The 14,330-nt window shown below is 39.6% G+C and overlaps 2 protein-coding genes across 9 annotated transcripts in view; one reads left to right on the top strand and one right to left on the bottom strand.

The window, feature by feature from the left end:
- Positions 1-14,330, bottom strand: part of LOC308176684 (uncharacterized protein) — a 182,640-nt gene that overhangs the window by 44,201 nt on the left and 124,109 nt on the right. For 4 of the 5 annotated variants that reach the window (XM_080552774.1, XM_080552773.1, XM_080552776.1 and 1 more), the window contains exon 5: positions 5,802-13,396. The exons of the other annotated variant lie outside the window; for it this stretch is intronic. In XM_080552774.1, the coding sequence (XP_080408900.1) occupies positions 13,384-13,396 (13 nt within the window). In that variant the 3' untranslated portion in view covers positions 5,802-13,383. Of the gene's footprint in view, positions 1-5,801; positions 13,397-14,330 lie in introns of those variants that run through there. 5 annotated transcript variants of the gene reach the window in all.
- CHST8 (carbohydrate sulfotransferase 8) overlaps positions 1-14,330 on the top strand; it is a 131,593-nt gene that overhangs the window by 21,850 nt on the left and 95,413 nt on the right. The gene's annotated exons all lie outside the window — the stretch shown is intronic.

Genomic DNA, 14,330 nt, shown 5'->3' with positions numbered 1-14,330 from the left:
CCGTGCCAGTTTGTAAGCAGAACTCCCCTCTGATTAACATGAGGAGGTATGCTGGAGTCTGGCCGCATGACACAGCCAAGCATCAGTAAGACTTTGCATACAGAAAAGATTTTACAATATGTCCCTTTTTTAATTCAAAATCACAATTCATGGACAGGAACTCTCTTTATTTCATTTTTTTAGATACTATCCCTTCTCTGAGCACATTTTTGAAAATGCAGGAAGCTAATTTAAACACGCAAAATGTCATCCTGTACCTCTGTGCCACATGTCAGTATTTGCAAGTCTGCATGAAAGGGCACCCATTAGGTACAGGAGTATGCAGGATGTATTCCCTTCTGGTACTGGCACACACGAGTTAAGCATATGGGAATGTGTGCAAGCCACAGTATGCACATTAATTTGGAAGATCTGACATTTATGAACTTGGATTAAACTGCTTCTCATGATTACAGATTCATGTTTCTGGATGACTTTACCAGGAGTATCTTGGACAGAACCCTGTGGGATTGTTCCGTGAGGCACCAGACGGGGTAGCAGCATGCGTGGTATGGTTAGCCTCAGATTTCTCTGAATCCCAGTAAATGGTTCACAGCAATAATGCTAGGAAAATTCCATTTTAATTATACTAATTCTTATTTAGCAAACTTAATTTCTGAACACAGCACACAGTACTGTGAAATCATATGCGCTATACTACTAAGGACTCCAGTAAAACTGTATGCTGATAAAGCAAGATTGCTTATAGACACGGACATTCACAACCTGATTTGTTTAAAAACTCTAAAGACCTCTGACCAAAGAAATGACCACAGAGGCAAGTTTACATCCCCATGTGCTTGGGAAACTGGAGGGGAAGCATACACATAGCCTAGTACAGTTAACAAACAAATAAATAAATCTTTGCTTCTACCTTCTAACACTGCGATCACTTGTTAGTGCCCAAATATTCTTAATGCACTTTGGGGAAAATAATGTATTGTGCAAGAACATATCTGAGGCCAAGGCTGAAGTTCAGTTTAGGAAGCTAATCCTAATGATCTAAATGTTTCTGTCTCTCTACCAGAGATCACCGTTCCCACAATGTGGCCGATCAAAAAAAATCACGGGAATTTTCATTTTCAGTAGTTTAAACAGCCGTTATGAATAAAAATACTTTTTTTTTTTTTTTCCTGGGTTATAACAAGACCAAATCAGTTCTCCAGGTGCCTCACCCTCCTGTACGTATCCATCTATCCTTGCTCACCAGGGCTAACTCTTGGAACCAGCACAGTTGCTGGCTGTAAAACAATCACACGACCAAGTTCAGACAATGCCAGGCTGGACTCAGCCCAGCCATGCCCAGGGGCTAGTTCAAACTTGCCTTTATGTAAGCCACCACTAAAGGTGCTTTGAGCTCAGATTACTGATTTTGCCTGATGCAATCAAACAAAAACAAATGGGTAAAGGACGGCAGCATCTTAAAATGCGACAGTGTCTACTACGTATTATCTGGCAACACGCTTACTTCCCAGAGGCTTTCAAGATAAAACACTGCAGTGAGTACAAGGATTACTCTGTTCGGAAATGAAGCTGTATGTTCTTTTGTGCCTCCCAAATCACACAGTGGTATCATTCTGATATAAAAAGCATCAAAAAATGAAAATGGCAGCCAAGACAGTACATATCATACTGTATACATGCTTTTAAAAGCATTAATGTGGCACTGAAAATATGCTTCCAGTTATTTTAATGCTAGTTACCCTATATATTTATATTTTTGGTACATTATTATAATAGAATATTTGCTTGCAAATACATTAATTTATTCATTGGAAACACCTGAAATCAGTTTTAAGAAACAGACTAATCTTAGAAATCTTGGGCTTTATCAACTCTCCAGTTCCCAAAGCTTGCGATTACATCAGCCAGGGTAGAGCTATTTTGTTTTAATCAAAATTGATTTTTTATTATTATTGCCACTTCTCTTGATTTTATGGAACTGCATGAGTGATAGGGCAGTGCATCATGTCTTATTCATTCCTTACGTTACAGTTGGTAATGTAAGTGCTTCTTCTGAATATCCATGAAATTAAAATGTATGGGAAATAGTATTTATTTCCTCAAGAATGAGAAATGCCTTTGGAGGAGAGGCAAGCAAGAAAACCTCTCTCAGGATGCATAATTTGCTCTCTACCTGTGCCCTCTTGAGTGTGGTCTTCTGACTAAAATGAAGGAGAGCAAGGAGGTGTTCAAGTGGAACAAAACCGTATCAGTTAACACAGCTATCAAGTTTAGTTTGTTTGATATCATGGAGCCTGATTCTTGTTCACGCTTTTCCACTGTAATTTATACCCTGGCAAATTCCTCTGCAAATTGATAGAAAATATAGATGGGTGTTAATGTCATCAAAAATAAGGCTCACATAATGAATTTTTTTATTTTCACAAAATGGCCTTGAATTTTCAGACGTTACTTTACAGGTTTTATTTAACGAACAGACATTTTTGCTGCTTCCCAGGATTTAACGAAGTCAATGGAAGGTATGCCTGGCTGGAAAGGACCCAAAAGCCATTGCCTTTATGAAGCTTGGGTTCTCCCCACCTGGGATTCTCACTCTTTTAAAATTCCATGAAGGCATTTCTGGGTTGAAAACAGCTATTCTACAATATCATTCAGCCTTTGTCCCAAGTCCCTTTAAGTTTGCAGTATCTGTATAGTTGAAGTTGAAAAGAAATAAAAAGGAAATCACAGCAAATACATTTAGTCTAACTGTGACTTACAGTGTAGTGGAATCACAATGCTGCACATTAGCACTTAATTTAGTCTACTCTCTCTCTCAGATGATCTAACCTGGCCCCTCTGCACGTGATTTCTCATCCTGTCGAGGGCTTATCCATTTCCAAGCAGACCATAGCCTGACCAGATGCATTCAGCAAACTCAGTTAAGCGCTAGGTTTTAATGAAAGATGGCCAGACTAAATGTGCATGAAAACTACGGTGCACTGATACCCAAGAGTACCATCTATTTTGAGCAGCACTCAATTTTATTCATGAAAGAGCTGTGAAGTTTCTGACACATGCTCTGTTGCTGTCACGACATTTTTCTTAACCCTTTGCCCAAAGCAGCCGGGGCTGGGAGCTGCCAGTACCTGCTGGGAGCAGATCCCCTGCGCGTGCTCTAGATGAAAGAAAGATTCCAGCGTCCCCCCTAAAGCATCAGCCCACAAGGAGCTGCCTCCTAGGTTATTTGCCTGTCAGCCTCATGCATTTTCTCATCTAACAAAGATTTTACTCTGGGGAATCCATGAAGAGTATTTCATATGGTTTCAAATCCATTTCCATACCTTCTAAAGTGTTTCATCCAGAGCGCATCTACGACTGTCTAGTACCAGATTGCAGGGATCTTTTTGGAAAGACTTTGCCTGAAGCATTGATTTGCAAATGCATTCATACATGCTAAGCCTTAATCATGTGCCTGCTCCCATGGACATCAATGACACAATGTGAATATTTGCTTCATACTTAATATACTATGGAGCAATACAACAAGGACAGAAAAGCATCCCTGTGTAAACACTGAGGACTGTGAGAAAAAGAAACTGAAACAAAGAAACAATGCCTGCACTTTCCCTTCCTCCCTCATTACAAAATTACTTTCTCTCTCTCTTGTGGTATTGGTGTATATTTCAGCCTCCCCTCTTCTAAAGGTCTTTTTAATTCAGTGTTTTCATTTAAAAATGCCAGCTGAAGATATAAAGAACCTACAGCATTAACATGTTGAAGGCTGTTGGAACTCACAGGATCAATTTACATGATTTTTAATTCTCTTGTATTTATTTGGTTAATCTTAACATAATAAAGGTGTTTTTTTCTGTAGCCATCTCTAATATTTTTCTGCTAATGTGAGGGCTGAACACTTTTTTCATAAGAACAAAAAAAAAAAAAAGAAAAAGAAAAAGAATTACAAAATCACCTGACTGCAGGAGCAAGGGATTGGGGGGAAAAAATAAAACCACCTCATTTTTTAAACAGATTTTAAAAATAATTTTTAAATATGGCAACTAGTAACACACACATATATATATACATATTAATTACAACCTCCTCCCTCCAAGGCTAACTCGAGCTGTATGTGGAGCACAATTTGCTCAGGACCTGAGCAAGAGCTCCTTGCCAGTGGCCCAGCAGAGGCACAGGAAGGATGCACAGACTGGACTGGCTCTTCAAGACTGGGGATTCCCCTTCTACTGCCTGCAAACTTGGTTTGTCAAGGAGCAAAGAAGGACCAGACTTCAGGGAAAGGGGGGAGCTGAGCCTGTTACAAGAGCCGCCTACAAGGACACCAGCAGGAACGTGGTGAAACTGCGTCCCTCCGGCACCAGCCTTGCGGCTCACAGGCTCTGAGGCAGCAGCAGTCCCCTCCAGATTTCAGCAACGAGCCAGACTTTTAAGTCACCGTCCTCCTACCGGTCTTTGAGATAAACACAGTGTGCTCCTTAATCCTACCAGTGGCTTAGCTGTGCTTTTTCACTACCTGCAGCTTAGAGGATCAAGCCCTGAGTTGTTAAATGATCCAAGGGAAATACGTTTCAGGATTTTCATATCTTCCAGTTTTGCAAAAAAGCTATCAGTGAAAAAGACAGCAAATAATCATATTTGTTGTACTATTAAATAGCAAAAAAAAAAAAAAAAAATCACATAAAAAAACACACCTTTATCTGGAGCAGACTAATTCAAATGCATATGCTGCAACTGGATGGCACCACATCCACCTAACCACAGCTGGGTAGATCAGATGGAAGATGGCATTCACTTAGAGCTCAGAGCTTTAAGTACAGGCTGCATATGGTATACATCTGGTTAATCCTCAGAAATCAGCAACATACACAAAAGGAGAGTCTGAAAACCCCTAGCAGCATAGACCTGAGTGCAAACTCAGGTCTAGAACTGCTGAAGCTCATCTCGAACAGCAATTAGTTGCCTTTAACTGGGAGGGAACATCATGGAAAGCAACAAATAGATTCAATTTTCATTAAGAAATGCAAGATCCCTGCCCACCTGGTGAGGCACACAGCACTGCAACAACCTCCTCCCTCATACATGTTCATCCCCACTCTCTCATTCAATCAAACAAATTTTGGGCTACTGTTTAGTGGAATTCCCATTTGAACATAAATTTTAACTACATCTTCCAATGTAGCTGACATATTACAGAAAATAGGATCAGATCTTCAGTTACTGAAAATCCATCAAAGCAGTCCTTGCCAGAAGCAAAGGATCTAGTTACCTGCTTGATTTCTTTGGTTAATTAAGTCTTCTACACAAGGTATTCTTTTGCAGACAGCATCGCATTCATGGTGAAAGAGTAATAAAACAGTAGAGCTGTTCATGTTCAGCATTTGTACTGCTTGTTATTTGGTTAAAGAAAGTGTAAAATCTACTTAGAAGAGGAATCATTGCTATCATACAGGAAATTAGCTCAAGGATAGCTAATTTGTCAACTAAATATACATCTGTATCGCTCTCTATATACATATAGATATAAAAGGATGAAAATAATCCTGTTTGTAGGTTTTATTTGTTCTTGCTCTAAGTTAACACCTCTGTGTCTGCCTAAAAGGAAAGTGCCTGGCACAGTTCAGAGCCATCTTCAGATGGTAGCTTTTTCATTTCAGAAGTGCAGTCCTTGTTACCCAGAGCTCTTGGTCAATGAGCAATTCCAAATGCAACACCGATTACAGTATTGACCAATTTCTTGCACGAAAGCTATCCGAAGTACTAGCCAAGCTCAAACGCTCTCTGGTACGTGTGCTCAAGGCCAAAGGAAGAGCTCCCTCACACTTTGTATCACATCGCAGCAATGTCCCTCTGACTTCAAAGCTTGGATAGAAGATGCAAGTACCAATAATGTAGGAGATCTACTGGCAACAGTAGGAGACCCTCTAAACACCTGAAGTTAATTTAACTAGGAACTCTAATTTTCACAAATGTCACAAGTGACATAAAAGAAAGAAATCTGCTGTATTTAACAAGCAGCACGCATGGGCATCCTGCTGGCCAAGGGACACAGTCAATTCTCACTGCTTTAGTGTTTACTTCATGGCTCCTTTGAAAACAACAGTGGCTAACTATGTTGATGGAAGTCTAGCCTGAGGTCCCAGAACAGTCATTAAACTCTTAGCCTTCTGTTCAATATAAAATGACATGTCCATTCTGCATTTCTTTCGCTGAGCTGCTATGGAGGAGCCACGATTCGATTGATATGCCTGGCTCAAGCCCAAAAATGATTGCATTGCACTTTCCTCTAGCAGCCTGTCAGTTCGCATTCAGAAAGCCATACAGGATGCAATTGTCTGGTCACTGAAAATAGCTTCTGTGCATATTTAAGCCATTTCAAGGTGGCAATATGAGAATTAATTCTCTCTTCTCCTTCTGGAAATTCATCATTTGCATGGCAGTGCTGTTCAGCGTGCATGGCATCATCACATCCCATAACATATTAATATTTTAGTTTGTTATCCCTTCAGTTATTTTTAGCAGCCAACTGTCCTTGTGTGAAGCTCAGCACCGCAGCGAGATGCTTAGGCATGTTCTGTGCATGGTCAAGGACGTATCGTCATACATCTGCTCAGCAGGCTGCAGCCTTGTCTATTATTAAAGTAATCTCTGAACTGCTACTGTAACACATGTAATCATCAGACGCAGGATGTCTTTTCCCACCTGCTCTCTATTTATTGCCCTGTTATCCTACAAGTTTTAACGGTAACTTGCATTTCAGCAGATAAACACCTAGAGTGGAGACTCATTATAACAAAGCACAGAGTATGTTGTGACTTCGTTTATTTAATTTCAGTTTGAGCTAATAGAGGATATTCTCATCTCTTCAGTATGCACTTCAATTATTAGCATTAGTTGAAGGACACAGATTTATAGCAATTAACAAATATCAATCTTCTGTGTATGCAGGGAAGACTCACATTTAGTAAATAAGTGGCTAGCAGAGTTTATTGCTTTGTTTCTACTTTTTGAAAATACACAGGCTTTCTATAGGACCCGAAGTATTAGAATATCAGTCTGCAAATGGGTTTATGTCAAATTCTATATGCTCAAAAGATCAGTGGTCCCCAACTGAAGACTTTACTCCTTTTCCTTGACAAAGTAATGGGCTCAACAAACCCTATAATGTGTTAGCTGCATACACTCCCCCTGCCATCAGGTTAACTACCTAATTTTTCTACCACTTGAAAGCAGAACTTCTGCATGTAGGTATTAAGGGATAAATTTATTTTATTATTTCCCCCCTTCTATTCAGTACAGAAAGTGAGAATACGTGTAGTTGAAACCATCAGCAAGAATTAATGTTACAGCTTTTGAATTTACTAGGCAGTCTCTCAGAAAACAAGGGAAATAACAATGTCACTGGAAGTGCATTGCAGGCTCTCAGACTCCCAGGCTTCACCTTCAGGAACCAACCCTTCTGAAATTATGGCTTGATTTGTTTAGCTGGCTTGCCCTCCCCATCTAACTGCATTACACTCATGCCACGCTCTGCAAAAAAGAGAAGATTCCAACTTTCTGAGAACACAGAAGGCAAATTCTCATGTTCACCTTCAAAGACTAAAATAAAAGATTGTTGTTGGATAACTATTTTGCCTACATATAATTTCTGCCCAGTACTGCTGTTCAGCAGTTGCCATCCCTGAGAAGACAAAACTTTATAGAAATTGAAATACCAAGAGCAAACACTTCCCACTCAAAAACAGCACTTGTGCACAACTCCCTTTCCTTGCTCATCCTCTCCTCCAAAACATCCAGGCTGAGTGTACCTGTCCACGAGCCCAACATCACATGAAGGCTTTGGGGATACTGCTATTGCTACTACATCCACACTTTACCTTCCCTCCTACTGTTGTATCCCTGCTCCTACAGACTCTGCTGTCAAAACATTTCATTCTGAAAAAACAATCAAAAGAAATACGGTAGGAATGTCATTCCTTAGGCAGCAGGTCACTGCCAGTTGATTGCTCTCCCTGATGACAACCAAGTGCTAGGGGAGCAAAACAAGAAATACTTACACCAGTTACTCTCTGCTTCATAGAGAGCAGATCTGCATCACCGCTAAATCAGAGACTATTGCACATATTTACATCGATTGAGTTTAAACAGCACTAAAGGCCAAGGGATGAGAAAACACTTTCTAATTCAAATGTTTCGCAGAAGAGCTTTCTTTCGCTGTAGGAAAGTGGTGGATCCTACAGCTGTTGTGTGTTACAGAGGTTGTTATACACAGGAGAAGTTAGGTAGAGGTTAAAGGTTAGCATTTTACAGAAATGCTAATGAAGTGCTGTTTATTCCATTTCTGCAGTTTATTTTGCAGCCTTTTTTTTTCTTCACTCCATGCTTATAGATACATATTCATGTTCACCAACTCACATGGTATATGATGTCTAAAATTTTAGGCATGTATTCATTTTAGGGGAAAAAAAGATAAATGTCTTATGTTTGTAGCCAATATGTGATATAACAAATACTAAAAAAAGAGGTAAAGAAAATATTTAAAATCTTAATTCATATGATGCAAATAATCAAATAATATGAAAGCTCTTACTGTTCTGGTCGTATTCTCAAGGAAAGAGAGACCCCCACCCATACAATTTCTGAATAATAATTCTATAACCATTCTATAATTTTATAATAGGTTACAAAAATTCTGAGGCTCAGCACCAAACTATCTATTCAGAATAGAATAAGCATATGAGAAGGTATTTACACAATTGACAGCACACTAGTTTTCAGGAAGGATATTAAAAACATAATTGGTTCATAATTTATTCATGAAAAAAGTAAGGAGTTGGAAAGGATGGCTTTATTTAAAACACCTAGACTTCACAGTAACCACATGTTAAAATCTCAGCAGGACTCCTTTTAAGAGGAAATGGGATAAAATTCACATAATTAATTAAATCATAATTCATTCGTGAAAAAGGAATTAGAAGAGACAGCCTTATTTAAAATGTTGAGACTCCAGTGCTACCAAACATTAAAATCTCAGTAAGGCAGTCAACTCATTGTACCAAACATGTAAGCCAAGGCCTGCACCAATTCTTGGGCTTGGATCTGGGTGGGGTGTAGGGATGTACATCCTCTTTACAGAGAACTTAGAACCAATGGTCCTGCCAACAAATTTCTGTTTAAAGGCAAAACAATCATGTTTAAAATATAAAAAAGATCACACTTCTGACAAACTAAGAATGTTCTGTGGTGCAAGTAAAGCCAGAAGTTCCTCTCCCTCTGCTGAAATACCCAGGTTGTGAAAAACTTGTTAGGGGAATTGGTCAGTTAAGGTATCAACAAGTAGACTGTCCCAAGAGCCTTTGGGCTGAATATTCTGGGATGAGTGCTTAGACTTGTATAAAAAAGAACAGCGCTTGGTAATTGAAGTTGATAATGGCTGACTGCCACCCTGAATCAATGAAGTACTTCCTCACATGCTAAGCTTGAAGTGGGCAATTATTTTCATTGAAAGCAACTGGACTGCTTACATGCTCACATGCTCAAAAAAGTTACAAGAATGACTTCTGTACGTAGCAGCAGCTCTGGCAAGCTAAACTGAGGCTTCCTCTGAGAAGGGTGGTTTCTGAAAGCAAGCAGCAGGTTGGCCTCCCTCCCTTTCTGCATCTCGCATTTCAACCTCATTGCCAGGTCTCACACTGGCAATAAGATGATAAGATGACACTCTACATCCAAACACATCCATTCACTGCTTAAAGCCACTGCATGTTCTAAACAACCTAATAAACAAAAGGTTTCAGGTGCTCAGCAACACTTTTCAGGACAAGGCTTGTAATGAGAGGCAGCTACTCGCATGGTGTGCTTGTTTGGTAATCAACACTAAAAGACAAGGCCTTGTGCTTGTATTCATCTACAGAAAAAATACTCCTGGTTGTGGCCTTCAGCTGGTTGCAAAAATAGGTTCCACTGTTGCAAATAAAACCCTCTTCAGATGCAATATCTGAGCTGGCGAGAAAACATCAGAGCCCCATTTGAAAGAAGAGCCCTTGGTCATTTCTTTCCTCTCTTTTCTTCCAACAGCAGCGGACATACGACATAGCCATGTCCTGTATTGGACATACATAACCAGCTCGAGCTCTTCTGTTTGAATGCAGTTTGGGGATAGCTATACAATACACAGAAAATGTCCTGTGAAAAAGAGGCAGTATTTAACATAGCCTCAATGGCTCAGGAGCAATGAATTCATGAGTGATGAGCATCATTTCAAGCAAGCATCATCTGCGCCTCCCTACAAGCATATGTACATGCAATGTATTGTCCGGAAAAGTGTTTAATACATATTTAATATACTTGTTCTGTAAACATGTACTAATGGAAGCAGCATTTGCTAGCAAAGGTGGCCCTGTCCATGGCTATTAGTGGTAGCACTGAACACGTAAAGTTGTTCTGTGCTTTCCTATGCTAGACAGATGGAGCTCATCCATGCACTGCACGGCCTGTGCTCCCATTCATGGTGGTAGAAAAAGTACACTCATGTTAGTTTTCATATCTGACTGCGAAGTCAAATGCCATAGTTAACCCATATCGCAATGCATGAAAATCAGAGAGCCAACAAAGCCTCTGCACGTGACCCCAAAGAGTTTTTCTAAACTTAAACGTCACAGCCTTAACACAGTATCTTGTTTAAACTAGATTTGCATAGAGACAATTGAAGACACCAGTCCCAGATAACTGGTGGTTCATATAAAACGACTAATCGTAACCACCATGAAGAGACTGTAGACCAAAAGCAGATGGCTTACCCACTGGTGTCAGGCAGCACTGAGGGTCCCACAGCCTCCAAGTACAGGGAGAGTGTCTTTCAAAGCCCTTCTAGAGATACACAGGAGCACTGGCCACGCTAACTGGAAGGAACTGCCCTAGTTTCATTCACAAACTACAGCTTTTTACGTTTTATCTTCAGTGCAGTCGGAACCAAACTCCAGAGACTTAACTAAATACTCACTGAAATCTGTCATCCTTCTGGGGTAATTGGTGAGGCGTATGCGCATGTGATGGAGCACAGTTTTGTATCAGTTTTGACTTTCTTATGGAGATTCATTTCCACAGCCTTTTATTTCCCATTGAGTATAACAATTCACAGCAACAACGCCTCACAGTAACGTATGATAAACTTGCAGAGTTTTGCAGCAGGAGCTAAATGAAATGGTGCCACCAATGCATTGTAGTGCAGTGCGTTCGCTACTGCTCCTATCAGACAGGCGGATATTAAAGTTCCCATTGCCAAAAGAACAGAGAGATGAACTCTTCTGCATAAATAACATTGGCATCAAGGGGTCAACATATAGACTGATGCAGTGAGGAGAACAACGTAAACCTCTTCCTCACTGCGTGCTTATTGTGGTAACAGGGAAAAGAGACTCCTGCTTTCACTTTCCCAAGTGACTGCTGTGCTGATCTACACCAGGCCAGAGACACTACAAAAAGGGGAGTGCTACACAGGACACATGATATGTGCGTGTGTGTAAATTCTTCCATTGTTTTCCACAACAACCTGACCCTTCTCTTTTTTTTTTCTTTTTTTTTTTTTTTTTAATAAAAGGCACAGTGAGCCAAAAAAGGGTTAAAAAGAAAATCTGGTCTTCATACTTTTTTGATTTTGTGAGCATGAATCTCTTTCACGGAACAGCTGTCAAGTCAGCCAACGAAACAGGTCTGCTTAGGTCTCCTGATAATACCAACTGCTGTTGTTCATGTATCCTCAGTGACAGCAGCAAGATGAAAATCGAAATGAATCGCTCTACAAATGAGACACTTTTCTGCTTTGACTTTCCAAATGTGACAGTGTTGTTTGTTTTCTCAGTCAGCAACATTTAAAGATGTTAGAAAGCTCTGGTGTCAGAAAGTTGCTCAGGGGGCAGTTTCAAAAAGAATAAAAAAAGGGGGGGGGGGGGGGGAGAAATCTGCATGAAAGCTCCTTTCACAATTATGTTCAGCTTTCTGTCCATTAGTACTTTCCCCAAACTGAACTGCAAAATATTGCTAGCAATACAAACTACTGCTGACTTTAAGAGGCAACGGTTACCATTTCATATCTCTCTACAAAGTATTTATTCAATATCCTTACTGTGCTACAGATGCACAATGTTGGTTCTCACCATAAGAGTTACAGATCAGCTTTAGCTCCCACTGATGAGCTGCCATAGCGCAGATGCATTAGCTTCTGTCAGTCTGCTTAGGAGAAAAGTGGTTTCAACAGATCACACATTACAGAGAAAAAAGATTTTTAAACGTGCACGTTCCTCAATATGAGTTTGAAATATGAATATTTGCCTTTCTAGCTGAAAAGCTGAAAGCACCCTCCAAATATAAATGAATTAAGCTTCTGCAATATGTGTGAAGTAAATATTTCTCTCCAGCTTGCACAGGAAGAACCTAAGGCACAGGGTACCCAGTGGAACTCATCAATTACTCTCGTTTACTGCAATATGTAGCTGGAAACAAAAATTAAAGTTGTAAAAGACAGTGGGTGTTTTTTTGAACAATTGCATTAGAACTCATAAGCCATATGAAACACCGAAATATATTCTTATACATGCAAAATTAAACCTGCCTTTTAAAATATATTTATGTGGCATAATTTTATTCCTTATCCAAATTCCTAGACACCATTACCTAATACAAGAACAACACAATGTTCAAACACAGATTTCCCCACATATTGATACACATGTTCCCATTCTTGAGAGTGGAATAACGTTAATACTTATCCACCAGAAATTAAAAAAAAAAAAAAAGGCAGCTTTTCAAAAATGCTGTATGAATCTAAGATCATTTAGTTTCAAAGGAACACAGATTGTAAAAATTCATCTTCATTCTTCATGGATGGTTACAAACATACCTGTTAGAGCAGCTTAGCTCGGGGCAGAACTGTACTAACACAAAGAAAACTGTCTCTCACATCAGAATGGTTTGGGGGTGCACTGAGGGAATCCATGTGCATTTACCCCAGTTACATAGTGATATCCCAAACCTCCAGAAACGTTTGAAAGTTTCACTCTAAATCCACTGGGCCAAAATCTGTTCTCATTCCATGAATGCATCTCCGAAGCTCACCCTTGCCAAATAATCAACTTTCAAACTTCCTGTTCAGTCCAACAAGCTTCATTTGAGGGACTGCTCATCCAAAATCTCTGGGTTTGCAGGTGCCAGCTGTGAGACATCCACAGAGCCCAATTATGATTTAATAATTAATACCAGTACTATGTGCTAACAGCACTTTCAATCTGAAAGTCTCAAAGTGCTTTGCAAATACGAGTAGAGCATCCAAACATTGTGAGTGTCCCCATGTTACCAATGAAGGAAGCAATACTCAGTCGTTTGGTCATTTTATACAGAAAATCTGTGGGAAAAGTGAAAACGGTATGAAGAACCCTGTAATCCAAGTTTTATACTACTAGCACAAAGCTATCTTTTCTTCCTTTTCTCTTTTCTTTTTAAATTACTTTCTGATTACACAGAGACAAATTTTCTTGAATCATATGGGTAGATAATGCAACCAGGTCCACAAATTCTCCATCTTGAACCAGATTACTTCTGATAACCAGATGACTTTGCATGAAGACAGTTTTTGGCACCTGGTCCTCCTTGAAACTGAGGAATAACTGGAGATGTGAACCATGCAATGTGAACGTGTGCAGTTACCAGCAGTGACCTGTAAGATCCTGTACTTCAGCTGCTAAACTTGGAGCTCATTCTTTAAAATTTTCCATGCTAGGAATGTCTACTTGAATTGATTATTTATTTGTTAGTATTTCAAAATAAATGATCCATCAGTTTTCAAAAATGAGCTGAGGAAGGGGAAAGGGCAATTTTGGAAAGTGTTTTTTTTTTTAACCAGTAGTCACTATATATTTTGTTGAGCAAATGGCACTGTTGCTGGTAAAGGGATAGTGCTGGTGTTAGAGAGATTTGCCTTTTGCTCTCATATAACCCTTTGCTCCCACCACAGCCAATTTCCTTGCATTTCCAAGTTGAAGACCTGAGGTCAGCTCAAGCTTAGGGCACTGAAAAAAACTCAGAAGATCAGACAACTAACAAGATAGTGAATTATATAAAATCCTTCTTGAATGACTGACTACGCTGCTGATAGCATGTTTTCTTGATTTTAGTCCTAATGCTTGCGCACCACAAACCTCCCTCAGCCATCTGTGGAGGATGCCATAGCAGAAGTATTAAGTATTTTGTTTGCGTACTCTGGCTTCATGTATAAACAAGCATGAGGTAGATCAATTAAGAGGACTGCACTCCCAAAAATGTGAGATATGGAACTAAGT

This window comes from Anser brachyrhynchus, assembly GCF_964034855.1.
Source record: "Anser brachyrhynchus genome assembly, chromosome: 12".
Lineage (NCBI taxonomy): Eukaryota > Metazoa > Chordata > Aves > Anseriformes > Anatidae > Anser > Anser brachyrhynchus.
This window is presented reverse-complemented; position numbering and strand designations above follow the sequence as displayed.